Here is an 18,798-nt window from a genome sequence, read left to right as displayed (position 1 = left end):
ATCTAGTGAATTTGGAGGCCAGGTCAACACCTTGTGCTGTTCTTCATGTTTTTTTTTAGTTGTTCCTAAAGTGTTTTTGTGTGTGTGTCTGTGTCAGGCTGCATCCTGCTGGGGATCATCAAGGAGTGTCATTGCTATGGGGTGGGGGTGTCTGGTCTGGTCTAGGTGGGTGCTACATGTCTAAGTAACATCCACACCAATGAATGCCAGGTCCAGAAGTTTCCCAGCAGAACACTGAACCGTCACAAGATGGTCAATGTTATTTACTTCTCCTGTCGGTGGTCGTAATGTTGTGGCAGATCAGGGACAAACATGGTAACAAACCTGCAGAGCATCCTGGTACTGGACAGAGGCGGTCATGGCCTCCTCCAGCCTCTCCATCCTCTCTCTCCATGTTCGGTTCAGGCCCTCCCAGGCTGCGTTCATCTGACAGGATGACAGATTATTTAGTTGAGATGTTCATTGTTTTTTATTTTAATTAGTTTTTTCCAGGTTCTCTTGAGTTCTCACCTCATCTATGGTCTTCTTGACTTCAGGCTTCTCAGTTTCTCCACAGGCAAAGATCAGGTCGGCTCCGAGGGTCCTGACAAACTCCAGCTCCTCCCTCAGGCCGTCTGTCTCTGCCTTGATAGCCTAGAAGAAGAACAAAGGATCAAACTGAGTCATTCAGCAGCTTCACAGTCGCTTCCTGCCACTATCTTTTTCTCCGCCTCTGTACCTCAGCGGCCTCGATCTGTTGTTTGATGAGCGACGGGTCGACCCCAGGGTCCTCCAGCTCTTTCACAATATCCTGGGAGTCTCGGAGCGTGCTCAGCAGCGCCGCCACGTCGGCCCAGAACTTCCCAGCCAGGTCCAGGACGTCGTTCAGCTTCCCCTCTCTCTCTTCGGCTCGCTGCCGGATCTCATCCCACAGCGAGCGGAGGCGCAGGAGACGGGAACGAACAGCTGCGGGAAGGAGAGAGGAGACATTTTAAACAGGCTGGTGGAGAAAAAGAATCTTATTACTGGGAAATGATTCAGTTTCAGACAATTTAGATTGATAATAAGTCTGAATCTAGCTTTCCCATGTCCAGTACTGGTATGAGTCCACTCCCACCATTAGTGCACACTGAGGCCTTTCATTTCCACGAGGGCTGCAGGGCATCAAGGCACAATGTTCTTTAGAGGGCAGTGGAACAAAGACATGTGTGTCCTTTGCTCCGACATGTGTCGGCACTGGAGGAAATATGCACAACTCGCCGCTGATTCTGTTCCATTTCAAGATCTGACGAGGTCTGCAGACTGGCCCGGGCGCAGTTGCTGGACGACGGCCCAAAATAAGATTTTAACAGCTTGCACAAAGATTGCAGAAGCACACATTGTTTGCCTCTCTGTTCCGACCAACTCAGACAGTGTGTAGGATGAGAAAGTCACATTAACGAGCTGGCTGTTTATTCACCACTTGGCCTATAGTAAATCCAATTATTGTTCTTTTGTTGCAACATGTTCACGTTGTGTAAATTTGCCTGTTTCAGACGGACACATCCCAGCCACTCACCCTGAGCTGCAGGATCGTCGTGAGCAGCTCGGCCGATGAGCTCCTCTCCGCGGGCGCAGAGGGCGGAGAAGCTTGGCAGCAGTTTGTCCAGCTCCAGCCCTTGGGCTCGGTGCTCCGCCAGCTGCTCCCTGATCTTCTCCACCTCTGCAGCCACCGGGGGAGGCTGCCGCAGTCGCTGCACCGCCCCCTCCAGCGTCTCCAACAGCGGGTCCATCTTGTCGTGGAACTGAAGACAGAAGGAGAAAGCGGAAGAGAAAGTTATAACCGAGGAGGAGGAGGTGGAGGAGGAGGAGGATGGGTTTGGGTTTGATTGCTGGGTGACACAGTGAAAGTGGGAAAATACTGAGATATGATGTGGGTGGTGGGCCATCTGTGGAGATAATTTAAATAATTATATCTCAGTATTGCTCTTTCAGCGTGTCACACAGGTTCTCAGAAACAAAACTGGACTCAGTCTACACAAGAGGGAGCGATTTAGAGAAGAGCACGATACAGTTTCTGAGTTTTAAACGGCTGAAGGAAGTCAGATTGATAAATTACTCACAAAACACAACTCCTCTAGCCACATGGGGAACATTAGGAGGTACAAAAAGGGACAACTAGGGCTGATTAAAGGACTTGAATTAATTCTTGTTTAGCCTTAATTCAAGTCTGAAGTCTAACAGATTCGCTTCAGTCACATGATTCGGTTCAACGTGTAAATCAATAAATCTGCAGCTGAGATTCAGTTAATTAAGGTGATTTATATACAGAAATAATCCAAATTATTACTTCAGGGGCGGACGATCTGTGTCTGGTGAGATTAGAGCTTAATTAGCGATTGATTGGTGCAGCATTTGCTCTTATTGATTTATTCTGTTGTTCCCAAATCATGTGAAACCACCGGTTTGTTGTTGTCAGTCTGTGGTCTTACCTCTACCAGCTGGGTGATTGCAGTGAGCAGTGACCATGGAGAAAATGGTGGTGAGGGTGCAACACACACAGCACATCCACAATGAACGAGGGATGGGGATGGAGACGGGTTGCAAGGATGAGATGGGGGAGGGGGGGGGGTTTGAGGTTAAGTACAAGGGGTGAGTGGGTGGGAGAGGAGAGGAGGGGTAAGAGACAAGGAGGTGGTTGTTTTAGGATGGAGCGAGGGATGAGATGACAGCGGGGTGGACGGAGTGCAGGTGGAGGGAGGGAGGGAGCGATACGTGGGTCGGTTTGATGGGGCGGGGGGTGGAGAAATAATACAATGAGTTAAATCAGAGTCATGCACAGTACAAACTTGATAAAGTGACGGCAGCAACAACAATGATTCAATGAGATGAAGAGCAGCTACACTAGAAGATGTGATACAGCAGCAAATGAGAGTTAAACTTTAACCAAACCTCTGACATCGTACGATAAATCCTCATTATCATTTAGTGTAAAACAAGCAACAGAGACAAAAAACACACTCACGTAAAACTCATGCTGTTTAGTAATCTTTTTTTTTTATCTAAGGCTACAGACTCTAAATACTTTATGTAAGTCTTTTAAACAATGTCCTGCAGCTAAAGCAGAGTTTACTGAATCCACCAGTCGACCTGTCGTCTGTCTGTGGCGTACCTGTGCAGACTGTGACACTGCCTCGTCGAGTGACGTAGCACGACCTTTGACCTCCTCTTTGATGGCCAGGTAGCGTCTCTCGGCGTCGGTGTAGCGCTGCGTCACCGTCGCCCCCTCCTGGAGGCTGAGCTCGGCCAGCTGGGGCCCGATCTTCATGAGCTTGTCGATGTGAGGCTTGTGCTCCGCGATGGACTCTCTGAGCAGCTAGAGGGGAAAATCAGCAACATGGAAAATTAGAAATCATTAAAATAAATAAATAAAAAGTTTAACCAGATCATTTTATTTATTCTATGCGCTCCTTTACCCTCATCTGGTCCTGCTGCAGACGGAGAGCGTCTGTGTCGATGGCCGGTGGCGGGAGCTGGGTGATGAGGGTTTCCGTCTCGCCCAACCAAGGATCCAGTTCCTCGTACGTCTCCCAGAACCGAGCCACCAGAACCTGGGCCTGCTCCAGAGCTGAGAAGCGCTCGCTGTGGCTCTGACTCACGGTGTCGTAACGAGCACTCAGAGAATCCGTCTTCACCTGAGGAAGAGGATGAAGACGTTCAGGTTCTCATCCTTTTACCCGTCGCTAAAGTAAAACCGTTGACCGGCGACTCACCATCAGAGCGTCCTTCTGAGCGTCGCTGCAGGTTTCCAGGATGTCGTCTCTGGTGCTGAGAAGCTGATCCACTGTGTCTTTGTGTCGGATGATGTCGATGTTGAACGCCCTCTGCACTTGCAGCTGGGCCACGGTCACGTCAGGCTCCAGGCTCAGGGGCCCCAGAGATGTTAACTTACGCTCCGTCTCCCCAACCCAGGCCAGCTCTGCATCCACGGCCTCCTCATACTGAAAAAGGACAAGTTGGCGTTTAGCACATTTAAGTAAAACAGACAAGCATCGAGGAGAAATAACTCTGCTTGCAGTACCTGCTGTGACCTCTGGATGGCGGCTTGCACCAGCTGCACCCGCTGAGTGATGGTCTCGTCAGCCTGTCGGTAGCGCTGGTTGGCGTCGGCGACCAGGCGGTCCAGGCCTTCGCGGGCTCTCCACGGCACCAGGTCCAGCAGAGCGCTGCCCACCTCGTTCACCGTGTCCAACACCAGACGCTTCTCTGCCGACACTTTCTTCAGCTCCTGCCAAAAAAAGAAACAGAGGGGTTTAGTTTCAACAAAGGAAAATCTAGTGCGGCATCTCTCTTTATTTCCTCAGTTGAAGTTATTTTTCACGAACACGCGAGATAAACCGAAAGCCGCATTAAACGGTAAATGCTGAAAATGTCACAGTGGAGTGAAACAAACTGGAAGGCAGGAACAAATTAAATGGCAATAATCCTTTCAATGGCTTTTATGGCGTTCCAAGAAATCAGTGTTTCTATGGTAACGCTACAGAGAGGGTAGGCTGACGCTGGAAAGGCTCATTACAGACGGGAATTGTCACTGAAATTAGCTTTTCAAACTATTTTATTATTTTTATTGAGAGGAAAGAGAAAAAAAATGAACAAATGATCCTTAAAGCTGTTGTTAACCAAACGCTTCAGTTGCTAACGGAGACAAAGAGCTGCACCTTGCACCGAGAAAAGACATGATGGACACACAGCTCAACTGAAGACTTCCAGCTGTAAATCCTTAGATTAGGCCGAATGGAGGAATATTTTCCATTAATTTAGATTATTTGATGACAATTATTGCAATTACAGGCTGTAATTTAATATTAAAAGGTGCTGGATAGAACATTATATGTCGTCTTATTTAATTGGAAACAGAAAATTGCACCAACGGTTAAGGTTCTGCCTTTTCCTTCCTCTTAATTTTATTTTTTTTGGCTTGATACGTTATGATTTGCGGTGGTTTTGCCTTGTTTTGTTAAATAATAAAAAAATAAGTTAAGAAGAGAGCGGTCTGGACGTGACTATGAATAGATAACAGATGCAACAGACGCCGTTTTTAACAAAGTGACTCACTGGCAGACACACTAACGACACACAGACGTCTATTTTTGCTAACCGAGAACTGCATCGCTCATCACACACCTTCTGTCTCTCCTGGTAGGCCTGCGTGGCGTCGGGCTCCACGTTGTTAAGCTCCGCCTCCACGCCGTCCAGCCACTGGTTGAGGTCGTCGTGGGCGCTGGCGAATCGCGTGGCCAGCTGCAGGGCCTGTTCCAGGGTGCGGAGGGCCTTGCTGCTGCCGGCCGTCATCTCGGCGTACCGAGACTTGATGCCGTCCAGCTTCTCCTGGATCAGGAGGACCTCCTCACCTGGAGGAGGAACGAGCGGGTCGGGTCAGTCGAGGAACGACGCTAAAAACCGTTTACTGAGCACATATATCCACCTTGTTTTGAGTTTGAGCCCTTAAATTATCTCATAAAATCCAGAAATTGCAAACATGTTCTGTAAAATACCACAGCGACCTCGGGTTGACAGCTTGGCGTACGTCTCACGGCCACAACCGTCCAAATATGACAGTAAATACACAAAATGTGACCAACCACCAATCAGCTAACTAGCAGCCGTGCTAGCAGTCGGCACGGCTAATGTCATGATACGCACAGAGAAACACAAACCAGATGTTGAGAGTTTGGTTCAGTGCTGATCTAAAAATGTGCGGTTTGGATGCGAGTCTGCAGCTGAAGCAGTGTTCGTCTGCTAATGTGTTTCTCCTGCTTAGTTCTGCATCTGCTGCGAGAACAAGTCTGCACAACCTGCTTTTTTACTTTAGCTGCTGTTTGTCGAAGCCTTTAAAAGATGTCTCTAAAAACACAACGAGCATGAAGACGTTCAGAGGTCTGAGATCACCTGTGGTCTGTTTGAGTAAAGCTTGTCCGTTCTTGATGGCCTGGTCCACAGTTTTCTTCCTGCTCAAGATCTCTTCATTTAGAGACTGAGGGAATAAAAACATCGAGAGTTAACATTTAGAAGGTAGTGTGCTGTGAGAGCTAACATTTAAGGAATAAAACAACATTTATGTGCTTTGAAAAAGATAATTACTGCATTTTATCACACTTTGTTTGCTCCTTTTTATAAAGTCATATCTAAAAGGATTTATCAAATGTATAAAAGTACAAAATGTTCTTCTTCAGGCCCTTCAGTTGTCGCTCAGTGTTTTCATAGACTCATACCAGAGTGTGTTTGTGCTGCTCGGCCAGTAGCTGCGGCTGGTAGCTCTGCACGGAGACCTGGTTCAACCTCTGAGCCACCTCCGCCAGCCAGTTCAGCACCTCTACCTCGTCCTCCCCAAACAGCTGAGCGTTGGCCAGCGCCTGCTCCAGCAGGCCGGCCCGCCTCGAGCACCAGTCGGCGAGCTCCGAGTGACCCGACCTCACCGCCCCCACGCGCTCTTTCAACCAGTCGCGGTCGGCCGCGCAGCTGAGCGGGGCCAGCGATTGGCTGAGGGACTCGAGGCGGTCGACCTCGGCTTTCCGGGAGGACACGTCGTCTTGAAACGCCTGGGAAGCGCGTGTGTATGTGTGTGTGGTAAATGTGAAGGTAAATGAGAAAAAAGAACAAAAACAACACACAGAATGGATAAAAACTCAAAACGTGAGCATGCAGATGACAAATCATAGAAATCACAAATGTCAAGGGATGAATTCAACTTAAAGAAAAAAACGACACAACAGATATGAAAACTAAAAACTCAGAAAGAGATGAACTTGAAAGAGGTTGTGTTTGGGTTGTAAATAAGAGCCTTGTGATCCCTAATCTTATTCTGCATCTGTATATCGAGTTATCGCCGGCTGTGTGTTTATTAGGACTGACGTTTTTGTCTTTATCGCTTGGCAAAACCCACCCAGTCCAGTCTGTGCAAGCAGGAGGAGGGCAAACGGTACCTTGTGCTTGGTGATCTGCTGGCTGATCTTGGCCGTCTGGGTTCCCATAGGCTCCGCGGAGCTCAGCCGTCTCTCGGTGGCGCTCAGCCATTCTCCCAGCGGCTCCAGGGCCTCGTGGAACTGAAGAGCCAAAACCTGCAGCTCCTCCAACTGCCTCTGCCTGCGGGACGGTGGGGAGAGGGAGGGGAGGGAGGGAGGGAGGGAGGGAGGGGTGACAAAAGCAGATAAGGAGGAGGAGGTGGACGTGGAGTGCCTTTATTGCTTTTTCAGTTTTTTTGTCTTTATGCATCTTTGCTGCATTTAGACCCAAGTGTGTGTCTCCCAGCTGTCATCAACAGTTCATTAAATGTTTATTCATTTCTTTATTACACGTAGAGATTTACTGTAATATTGTAGCCGTGTTTGAGACGGAGGGAGATTGCACAAAGCGTTGGGAAAAAGCACCAGATCAAGTTTATGAGAGTGTGTACGAGCCAAGAAAAGCTTATGGTGTGTTTGTTCAGAAAGAAGCAGTGTGGATAGCAGACTGGGTAATAAATTCCAGATACATGACAGACGTTTTTATATGTTGTCAGGCGTGTAAGTGCACTAAGGTTGCGTGTTGTGACACTGGTTTACACGAGTAGATGCATCTGATATCTAACACAAGTCGATTCACGTCCGCCCGAATGAATGATTCCTTTACTCTGGTGAAAACGACTCGTAGACCACAGAAACCAACAGTAAGAACCGCGCCGTTCAACAGAGCCACCAGGAAATGAAATGAGAAAACAGGAAATGAGATAACATGATGGTGAGGTACACCGCTCATTACCCGCTTTACCATAAGTACAGCGAGATCTTTTGTCTTTTTTATTCCCCACAGGGAAGTCAGATTTCAAGTTAGAGCTGCTGAAGCTGCTGGGGATTTAAGAGTCGTGCCTCAGGACACGATCAGAGCTTAAATCTGCTGTGGGGGAGGTTTTACCTGCCGCTGGCCTTGTCCAGCAGCTCAGACCATCTCTCTGCTAGACTCTGAAGCTGGGTCTGGATCTTCTCTCGGTCCTGAGTCTCCGCCGTGGCCGCGATCCTCTCTCCTTCAGCGCGGATCATCTCCACCGTCGGCCTGCGGTCGTCCAACAACCTCTGGAGCAGCTGGAGACAGAAAAATTCTTTTTAGAGGAAGCTCAGGACTGGTGTTTTAAATTAAAGCTAAACTGACAGTTGTCTAAAAACATAGTTGACCTTTAGGGTTTATGTTTTAAACATCTGTTTATCTAATGCATCTAATAAACACATTAAATCTGACAGAAATCCTTTTTGATCCATTCGTCAAACCCCAACTTGAAAGCTAATCCCTCCATGTTTGCAGAAGATGAGGGTGTTTACGCTTGTGACTGAAACAAATCGACGGATATAAATATGTGCAAATGCATCCTGGCCATGAATTATGCAAATTGCACAGAGAATTTCTGTCTAGACAAGTTTTGTTTTTACAAATTTTTGCAAAAATATTTACAACTTCCCCTTCGTTTACTGGAATAAAGCTGTGTATAAAGCTGTCAATGCTTCATTAAAGGAATCAGGTTAGCTCTTATCCATCTAAATTAGTTAATAAACATTAATGAAGCCTGGTGACACTTGGAAAAAGGCAGATACGGAACAACATGTGCGACCGTTACGTCCTTCTGTTTGAAGACAAAACGCACTTCTCTACAGTTTACTCTCTTTCTTGGCGTCACCGCTCTCCGTCACAGATGTAAACACGTGCGATTGATCGCCGGGCCGGGAATACGAAACCCTTCACGAGCACAAACACAGGAAACGTATGTTGGATAAACAAGGAAAAGTGTTTGTGTGTGTGTGTGTGTGTCTGAAAACAATACAAATCCCCCATACCAGTGTTCGTCTCTGTTTTTATGCCAGTGCGACTGGCAGACGGTCAACTGGGGCCGTTTGGATGCCAGGCAGACGGATCATTGACTGTGTGTGTGTGTTTGTGTGTGTGTGTGTGTTTGTGCTCCCCATTCAAATATCTATTTGAGTTTGTTTGTGGCTGAAACGAGGACATTTGAATATCTATCACGCTGCAATCCAACCTGCATGATAAGCAGAAGAGTTGTTCTTCACGGCAGCGCTTGAAAAGAGTTAAATAAATAACGTGGAGAAAGTGAAAGTGATGATTCAAATGCAGTTTAATTTGGACGAGAGTAAGAGCTGGCAGGACACTTCAAAGAAAGAGGAGCGTGGGCGGCAGGAGTTTAATGATCGCTGCTTCAAACCCCCGAAATGGAAACAACAGTTCGCATCAAACGCAGACTTGATGACCCGAACCAAGTCCCTCAAGCTGATTTATGTGTCACATCTCTCCGCTCTGCTTCTGAAGAAATATTAAGATTCTACTCAGCTGCATAAATTAAAGTGGATTTCATTTCACTGCCTTCCTCCTCCTCCTCCTCCTCGTACCTTTTGCTCCTGGATCTGGGCCTTGACCACGCGGTACTCTGCAGACGGAGGCCTCTGATTAGCCACCAGCTCCTCAGTGTCGCTCAGCCAGCTGAGCAGAGGCTCCAGGGCGTCCTGGAATTTCCCACAATGCAACAGGGCCTCCTGCAGCTGGGCGATGCGCTCTGCCACCTGAGGAGAGGAGAGATGGTTATGAGTAAACTTACATTTTCATCAATATACTGAAGTGAAACTAGCGAACCCATCAACTAGTTTTTAGTGACGATGACGTCTAATGAACTTGCTGTTACGTCCTGACACCTGCTTCTTCCTGAGGATGGTTTTAAATACATTATCTGGTTCCTCATTTCCTGGTTCGTACCCGCTTGTTGAGTGAGTTCCATCTCAGGTTGGTGCTCTCCAGGTCGTGCTCCAGCGCCTGGGTGTCGGTGTGTTTGGCGGCGCTCTGGATCAGACCCTGACCCACGGCGTTGATGTGCTGCAGCCTCGGCTGAATGCTGTCCACCTGCTCTCTCTCCACGGCCTAAAAGGAGGAGAAAAGAGAGAGAGGGTGCGGTGTCACTCATTGACCTATATATCAGTAATGAATAAATAAAAGACAGACAAGTGTGCACAGGTTTAAACTGTTGATTTGTTCAGCCTGCGAGACGACAACTGGAAGTGAACGCTCCCACATTATTTGCCGTCAGATTAAAATGTCTGGATGTTTGGAAACGAAAGAGAGGGATGCACAGAGATAAGAGAGGAGTGGGAGACAGGAAGGATGGAGAAAAAAAAACGAGGGGGAGAGACGGGGGATTATGGGGATTAGAGCTTCAGACGAGTAAGGGGCTGGCTGAAAAAAAAAGGCTGAGTCGACAGTAACAGTGAGCACAACCTTCACTTAATCACACACTCGAATTCACACACAGTCCTACTGTAACATAAAGAAAATACACTTCCCCTGTCCGGCCACATTACTCACACATACGGGTCCCAGCGCAGGGCTGGAGCCATCTTGTGCTGACAATAGAGGCAGCCACCCGACACTAAACGCAACCAGACTTGACTTCCACGGCCGAAAAATACGGCCCCTGTAACCAAATACATTCTGCAGAGGGTTTCCCGTTCACCTCACTGGGGGGGGGGTCGGGAGGGGTCGCAGAGGTCCCGAGCAATTAGGAGTATTAGGCTGAGCTGTGTATGCAACCACAATCGTATTTAGAGATGCAAAAAATGACATAATTGACATAATTTGCACCATTTTTCTGTTTTCTACCACGATAAAATCTAAATGCTTGCTTTTCTAAAGGTGTTTGCAATTACTACTGTAATTCTGCCTTTGATTCCATTACTTTGCTTTGCTCCTGCTGGGTTTATTCATGTTTGTAAAGGGGTAATAGGTCTTGTTCTCAATGCAGTTGGTCTTACTGTGAAGAAATCCAACCCTAAACCAACAGCTAATGGAATAAAATGTCAGGCAAAAAACAACATTCTGCTGAATTCCTGTAAACCATTCTCTCAAATCCAACAATTTGCCCAATCCACAAAACAAGTTTCACAATTTCACGCTATTCCACCGGTTCCCTGACCCGTGGGAACCCCGCGAACCACCACAGAGGAAACGTTCCCCTCTGGGACGAAATCCCGTAGACCCGGGGGTCCGCGGCTGCACTGCGGCGGGACGAGGGGTCGCTTTCTGAGAAGTCCTGACATTCGGAATGGGCCCGCGGAGGGAGATTTAGGTCTGGTGGTGGTTTGCGATGCTGCGGCAGCCAAACCCCAACGGCCACACAAAGAGACGGAGGCGCACAGACCACGCACAAATAACCAGATTAGAGCTTCCAGGACACACACACACATACACCAGACTGTGGTAAATCCAAGGCCTGCGGGAGAATAGCTGGTGTGAGAACGGTGGGGAGGAGGGTGGGGGGTGCAGTTAAAGTGAGTGAGAGGGAAAATGCGAAAATGGAGGTTTGGGTTACAGTGAAATACCACCGTGGCCTGGAAGAAAACGGCAGCAGTGGGTGCTGAATGCTAAAATAATAATCTGATGTGTGTAATAAACAGTCAGCTAACCGATGAGTAAGGGATCTGATAGTCTGGAGCATTAGTAGACTTTACTATCAACACATTTCAGCAAGTTAACTTAATGTTTTCAAGTTTTTACCTCAAAATTTGAACCAAAACAGGACGATTAATGTCTAAGGTTGTGGTTAAGTGCAAAATGTCAAGTCTCTGCAAGGTTTTAGATCGGTTCTGCAAAACTAAAGCCAAACAAAAAGTCAAACGATGTTAAATTCCTTAAAAAAATCTGAATTAAATTCGAAACTCTTGGGTTTATGACGTGTTGAGGACGTTTACAGACTCCCTCCTGTAGCTGGACTGGAAGTGGTTGAGCCGAGTCTTTACACTGGGTCATAATCAGAGGCTTTTACAGCTTTCTGCTCATCTGGTTTAAATACGGCATCAAACTACAGGTTCTCGGTGAATGTTTGTAATTATATGTGGACGGAGGGGGGGAAGAGATGACTACAGGTATGAATCTCTGAGCGTGATTAAATATGAATGAGCAGACGTGTGTGTGTGTTCCTGTGCAGCCTGGACGCAGCTGTGTTGTGGTGATGGGCGTCATCGCCGCTTGGAACAGGAAGTCTGCCGGCCAGAACAACAATGACTCCAGCCGTGACCCACTCCACCCTTCGCCTTATCCTGGTGAGTGTGTGTGTGCGTGTCCCAGATAGAGAGGGTAAAAATAATAAAATAAAAAACGCAGGGAAAGTACAAAAGTACACCCATTCATCATCTACACATGCTCTAGGATGTGTATAAATGTGTTATAGCTCGTGTGTGCTTATATTTCTGTCTATTCTCCTTCCTTCTTTCGGTTTTCTCTCTTTTTCTTTTTGTCTGTCTCGTTCTCTCTCTCTCTTTCCTTCGCCGGCTCAGAGTGGTTGAATCCACTAAACCAGAGCTCTGGAAACTGTCCCACATACTTGTCATTCTTCCCCACCTCAGCCAACACACACACACTCTTAACCGAACTTAACTATCACCAACAAACTTGTCACCCTCCTCCTCCTCTTCCTCATGTCATCCCTCTACCTCTTCTCCTTCCTTTTTTTCGCCCCCTTCCCTTCCCCCAACAACAGCTGCCTCCTCTTTTCTTTCCATCCTTCCCTTCTTCCTACTCGATCTCTCCATCTGGACCGCAAACCCACACTGGCTTTCTCACTTCAGCCCTTAGTTCTGTGAGGACAAGCGTTGAGACGAGAGCAGATCTGAGGGGCGGGTACGGCTCTGTTTGCAGGGATATGTCTCGATAAACAGACGACCGCTCAAGAAGCTGCTGACAATCCCAGAAAGGATTAAAGATTTGCTACAGGTCTGATTTGTGCCAGAATCAGCCACAACATTAAAACCACTGACAGGAGAAGTAAATAACACTAACCATCTTGAGACAATTCAATGTTCTGCTGGGAAACTTTTGGACCTGGCATTCATTGGTGTGGACATGTAGCACCCACCAAGACCAGACCAGACCAGGCACCCCCCACCCCATAGCAATGACACAGCCTGACACAGGCACACACACAAAAACGCTTTAGGAACAACTCAATAAAACATAAAATACAGCACAAGGTGTTGACCTGGCCTCCAAATTCACTAGATCCCAAACTGATCAAGTATCTGTGGGATGATCCACAGAGGCCCCTCCCCTCATAGGACCCCCCGACTAACAACATTGTGTTACCAGACACCACAGGACACCCTCTGAAGGCCCATGTCCATTCTCTGATGAGTCACCACAAGGGAGACCTACACAATATTAGGAAGGTGGTCATAATGTTATGCCTGATCGGGATATAAACCCACTTGACACTTTGATAGCAACATAATTTAAAGACATGTAATGTAAGGGGCCGTGTGCAGGCAGTTCAACCCTTGTTAAGATACTCAGTATTATAATCTAAACTTGGTTCTGCATGTACACATGAACATATGTGTGGATCATCTATATTTAGCTGTCATTTTCCGAGCTAACAGGGCCGAGAGGAGGAACAGCTGTGGCACGAATCCAAAACATCACTCAAGGACGAATCAATTCCATAATCAGGACAGATGAGGGACATGTTGAACAAACAAGGAGGACTGCAGTTTTTTTTTATTAACTGCTGCAGAAAATAATAAGAACAAAGGAGGCTGAAAAGTTGAACATCTTCTTAAAGTGTTGCCTCTACTGCCGGACCTGAGGCGACATAATCCTGGTCTGTGATTTATTAAAAAATAAGGGGGAAATCTGATCTTCTACTAGAAGCGATAAGAAGAAAACCAGAAGGAAATAATGAACACCCTGAATATTCAGCACGACGGGGTAAAGTGATTCCCCTGACGGTAACATGGCAGCCGATAACAGCCTTGCCCTCCCTCACCCTGTTCCCGTCTCTTCCTGCATCTGCCCTCGCCTCTCGCTCTCTTCCTGCCTTTCAACCCTTGTCCTTCCTCACTCGCTCCTTTCTCTTTTAATGGAAGTGAGGGGAGGAAGGAAGGGGAAGAAATCTGTTTCCAAACCGACCCCACGAAGCTTTGTTTTCGTGCAAACCTCACGCAGGGATCAGAGGCGAACCAGTGTCCTTATTTGAACAACAACCAACGGATACAAATCTCATGCAAATGGGGACGACATTCAAAGCAACTTCACTGTACTCCACCGCCAGGCGCTTTAACGTGCACACCTTTCCCCTTCATTCACAGGTTTTTGTCTCATATTTGTAGGATTTCTTCTGTGTTTTGCTGATCAACTCCCAGTGAGACAGAGAAAAATAATAGTAACACAGGAGCTTTGTTTTCCTGCTGATCCCCTAGAGATGGTGATGTAGCAGCAGCCGGATAAATCAGCATGAAAAATGCTTCAAATATTTGATGTATTCGCTTACATTTTAAACTACAGCACACTCAGCTCCGATGGGAGATCAATGCCCCCCCTCCCTGCTTTTGCTTTCATGCTTTTCTGTGTACCTGAACACGTCCCCCTCCCTCTCTCCTCCCTCGTTGACGGTTTTATCCCGGAGGCGGATGTTCACAACCAGAATTATCACATCAATCAAAACACAAATGTATGAGCCGCAAACCTGAAGCCACCTGGTTTTCTTTTTCTCTCTCCGCTCTGAACATCTGTCTTTTCTGGCACATTTGTTCTCCACTATTCCATCTAGTGCTGAAAATCCTTCGGACCAGAAATGGTGTATGCGTATAGATTTTAGGAACCTGCAGTAACATTAGCATGAATGCTGCCTCTACTTTATTACAAAAATCATTTCTAAACCAGTAATGTGACGTTGAGCTGACATGCAAAATACTTTATGTAGAACTAATTGAGGCATGGACAACGAAACTACCGGCAACTACCTCACGTCGATAGTGTCTGGACCATAAATGTGAACTTGAACACACCGCAAAGACTACAACCAATGGCCACATCCAGTGTGAAAGAAATAACTCTCCATACCAGCATGCGGATGTTAGGAAGAGCTACTATTAGCTAGCAGGCTAGGAAGCAAGAAAGAACTACTAGTAGCTGGGAGGCTAGGAAGCTAGGAAGAGCTACTATTTGCTATGAGGCTAGAAAGCTATGAAGAGCTACTATTAGCTAGCAGGCTAAGGAACAAGAAAGAGCTACTAGTGGGAGGCTATGAAGCTAAGAAGAGCTACTATTAGCTGGCAGGGTGGGAAGAGCTACTTTTAGCTGGGGGACAAGGAAGCGCTACTATTAGCTGGCAGACTAGGAAGCTAGGAAGAGCTATAAGTAGCTGGCAGAGTAGGGAGCTAGGGAGAGCTACTATTAGCTGGAGCACTAGGAAAGTAGGGAGAACAACTATTAGGTGGGAGGCTAGGAAGCCAGGAAAAACTATAATTAGTTAGCAGGCTAGGAAGCTAGGAAGAGCTACGATTAGCTGACAAGCTAGGAAGACAGAAAGAGCTACTATTAGCTGGCAGGCTAGGAAGATAGAAAGACAGTATTTACCTCTCTGGCAGGCTAGGATGCTAGGAAGAGCTACTATTAACTAGCCGGCTAGGAAGTTGAAAAAATATTTGCGGACTTGAACGTTTAGATGACATCATGATGAAAAATGAGAACAGCCTACTGCCTTTTTAAACCTCATTGTTTTTCTCTTCTTGTGCACTGGTTTGCCAATCTGAAGACTAGTACAGGACACACCGGCAAAACTAGGGCTGCAGACAGCCTCACACCAGCCATGGGCCGACCTTTCGGTTCAGTGTGTCATGGCCTTCCAATGCAAACGTGCAGTTTAAAAAGGAAACCTGTAAACAAATCTTTAACGATTATTAAATTCAAATCTGTCTGGAATGTTTTGAGCTCATCCAGACGCACGCGTGATGTTTATTAATACATTAATGATCCTAAATCAAGATCATTTAAAGCCTTTAACTGCACAGTCAGAAACTAAAAACAACAAATCTTTATCTGTTCACATGAAACAAGCTGTGTGCGAATAGCCTGCCTGTCAGTCATAGTGCACGGGCTGCAACTGGTCAGTGTGTCTGTACTGCATGTTCCCTCGCTCCAGTTCATCAAGCAGCATGCAAAGCTAGTCCATCTGTCTGTCCGTTTGTGGAACGCACACACACAGTGTATTTTAAAATGAGAATAATCCAAAGGCCTTCTGCTTGTGTCTGCATGCCAGCGTCGCTCTCTTATCGTTGTGCTGAAGCCTCGCGTCGCACTGGAAAGGTGCTTCCCTGTGAAAACAATGGCTTCCTCCACCCAAACCTCCCTGTCGTCTGTCACAACTCTTTTTTTGTGTCTGCTTCTGCGTCTCTGTAAACTGTCAGAGTCTGTCCTCCCCGTGTTTGTCACATCATACCGTTATAGTTCATTTCCATCGGGAGATTATCATGGAAATCGGCTGCGGTTTGTTTTAAAGTGCATATTGTTGTAAACGGTGCACTGAAGCGGATTATTTTTAAGTGGGATGGGAGATAAGAGAGTGCAAGAAAGAAAAATGAGCAAAGACAAAGATGGAAGCAAAGAGGAGAGAACATGCTGGGCCGTCAACAGGCAACACAATCCAGCCCACAGTCCGAGCGTTAGCCCTGCCACATTCTTATCTGATATCTAAGTTTATATTCCCCAGACAACTCCACACAATGTTTGTGTAACCATGTTGGCTGAGGCAGTTCCCCCTCACAGAGAGCACACAGTATTTACCTCTCACCTCCTTATCTCGACAACAAAACCATCCACGCATGGAGGAGTTAAGAGGGAGGCTTTGGGAACGACAGAATGGGAGTCGGCTGAGAGGGTGGGAGGAGGAGAAGGGGAGGCCCAAATAAAAGAGGATTTCGTCGCACTATAAAAATGCATGTGTCACCTTTTAGAAATGTGGACAAAAAACAGAGTGTCGAATTTCCCCCTAAAAAAAAAACCGTCACCCATCCGTCATTGCTATAAAATAATAAAGGAGCCAGTGTTTGTGTGGTGTTGCTGATGTGCATACCAAGCTTGACAATTGCCACAGAGGAAAAGACTGCACTTTGAAATGGAAAATAAGATTATACAACGTCAATATAAAGCCTACAAGGTAAATATATCTTTGCAGCATTAAGACATGAAGAATAGCTGTGATGATTTTTACTATTTTCCTCTCTTTGACTTCCCCGAATCACTGCCTGACGTCGTTTCAGGTCATCCGCGCTACAGCTTCCCCTTCCCCTCTTTTTCATCTGAGTCAGACTGGACACGACATGTGATTGCATTAAAACCCGGGCCAGAGAGGCCATTACTGCCGAGAGAACAAACAGACCTGGCCTCATATCACAATAAACACACAAAAAAATCAGTTACACTCTCAAACAAACACGCTCACACACTAATAGAGTCTAATGCACTCCCACGCCAACTAGAGCAAATGAGCTGTTACTGATAAGTCCGAGCAGGCAACTCGTGCGCCTGTTGGAAACTTTAATGGAATAAAAAGACCGGCCAACAGACTGCATCGTCAGCATGAGAGCAGAGACTGGTGCATGTCATGTATGGGCAGCGTGCGGCTCTGAATTACAGTTTCACCGGCTTACATCAGACATCTGGGAGCAGAATCATAATTCAGTTGAGTTTTTGAAAAATGCACATTAAAAATCCAAAATTTGCAAATTAATTGTTCACCAGTGGGGAAAAAAACTAATAGTCCTCAATTTTAAGCTCCATTTCCCTACAGTTAGACCTTATACACCAATCAGCCACAACATTATGACCAGGAGAAGTAAATAAAATTGATCATCTTGTGACAATACAACGTTCTGCTGGGAAACTTTTGGACCTGGCATTCATTGGTGTGGATGTTACTTAGACATGTAGCACCCACCTAGACCAGACCAGACACCCCCACCCCATAGCAATGACCCCAGCAGGATGCAGCCCGACACAGACACACACACAAAAACACTTTCGGAACAACTAAAAAAAACATGAAGAACAGCACAAGGTGTTGACCTGGCCTCCAAATTCACTAGATCCCAAACTGATCAAGTATCTGTGGGATGATCCACAGAGGTCCCTCCCCTCAAAGGTCCACGTCAATTCTCTGATGAGACACAACTGTTATGGAGGCACAAGGGACACCTACACAATATTAGGCAAGTGGTCATAATGTTATGCCTGATCGGTGTAATTTACAGCACTCTTTATAGACAGGAGTCTGTCAGTGGGGTAGAAAAACAGAGCGTGAGCTTGAAAACAGAGTTCTGATCAAGCAAACGTAGGCCAGACATTGACATCCTGAAAGCCTGACAGGCTGTCAAACACACCGTCACGGTGACATAAACTCATACATACACATTTTACATGCAGCTCACACACGTCAAAAGAAGACAGGAGACGAGTGACGCTGCACAAAACAAAACAAGTCGAATACTGAATGCAGAGAGACTCGTCCGTCGCTCTCATCGACAGTCTCCTGCTGTCAGTTTCATACCAAGCTAATCTCGCAGCATTTATAAAACATCCAGTCCACATCCAAGTCTGTGCAGTGAAGTAACTCTTTAACTGTGTGTGTGTGTGGTGTGTGTGGTGTGACACTGATTACTGATTACATTCCCAGAAACCAACCCAACCCAAACTGAAAAGCCATCCAGAGGTTTCACTCCGTATACAAACACCTCGAGCACCTTTATCGCAATAACTTTAACAAGATGGAAAACTTTGGCCTCAAGTATTTAGAGGCAGCTGGGATACGCCCTGCACCCGTGGAAACGTAGCATCCTGAGCATAAACAGAACAACAGCAATGCCCTCGAGGTAAACGTATTAACTCTTCACGCACTGTTCTTCAAGCTTCACACTAATAAACAGGTGATCGATCCATCTAATATGTGCGTGCACTGTAGCTTAACACTGACCTCCACACAAACTG

At 46.6% G+C, this 18,798-nt stretch overlaps 1 protein-coding gene across 10 annotated transcripts in view; it reads right to left on the bottom strand.

Annotated features, from left to right (window-relative positions):
• Positions 1-18,798, bottom strand: part of macf1a (microtubule actin crosslinking factor 1a) — a 203,567-nt gene that overhangs the window by 23,750 nt on the left and 161,019 nt on the right. For all 10 annotated transcript variants that reach the window (XM_084563044.1, XM_084563040.1, XM_084563038.1 and 7 more), the window contains 15 exons: positions 9,748-9,909; positions 9,387-9,557; positions 7,909-8,075; positions 6,942-7,101; positions 6,231-6,557; positions 5,908-5,992; positions 5,143-5,369; positions 4,040-4,246; positions 3,732-3,959; positions 3,435-3,653; positions 3,131-3,334; positions 1,538-1,763; positions 719-945; positions 511-633; positions 325-426 (listed from right to left, as the gene is read on the bottom strand). In XM_084563044.1, coding sequence (XP_084419170.1) covers positions 325-426; positions 511-633; positions 719-945; positions 1,538-1,763; positions 3,131-3,334; positions 3,435-3,653; positions 3,732-3,959; positions 4,040-4,246; positions 5,143-5,369; positions 5,908-5,992; positions 6,231-6,557; positions 6,942-7,101; positions 7,909-8,075; positions 9,387-9,557; positions 9,748-9,909 — 2,835 coding nt within the window. The remainder of the gene's footprint in view (positions 1-324; positions 427-510; positions 634-718; positions 946-1,537; positions 1,764-3,130; positions 3,335-3,434; positions 3,654-3,731; positions 3,960-4,039; positions 4,247-5,142; positions 5,370-5,907; positions 5,993-6,230; positions 6,558-6,941; positions 7,102-7,908; positions 8,076-9,386; positions 9,558-9,747; positions 9,910-18,798) is intronic.

Source organism: Chelon labrosus (assembly GCF_963514085.1).
Source record: "Chelon labrosus genome assembly, chromosome: 16".
Taxonomy (NCBI): Eukaryota; Metazoa; Chordata; class Actinopteri; order Mugiliformes; family Mugilidae; genus Chelon; species Chelon labrosus.
Note: the sequence above shows the minus strand (reverse complement) of the source record. Positions and strands in the feature narration are given on the sequence as shown.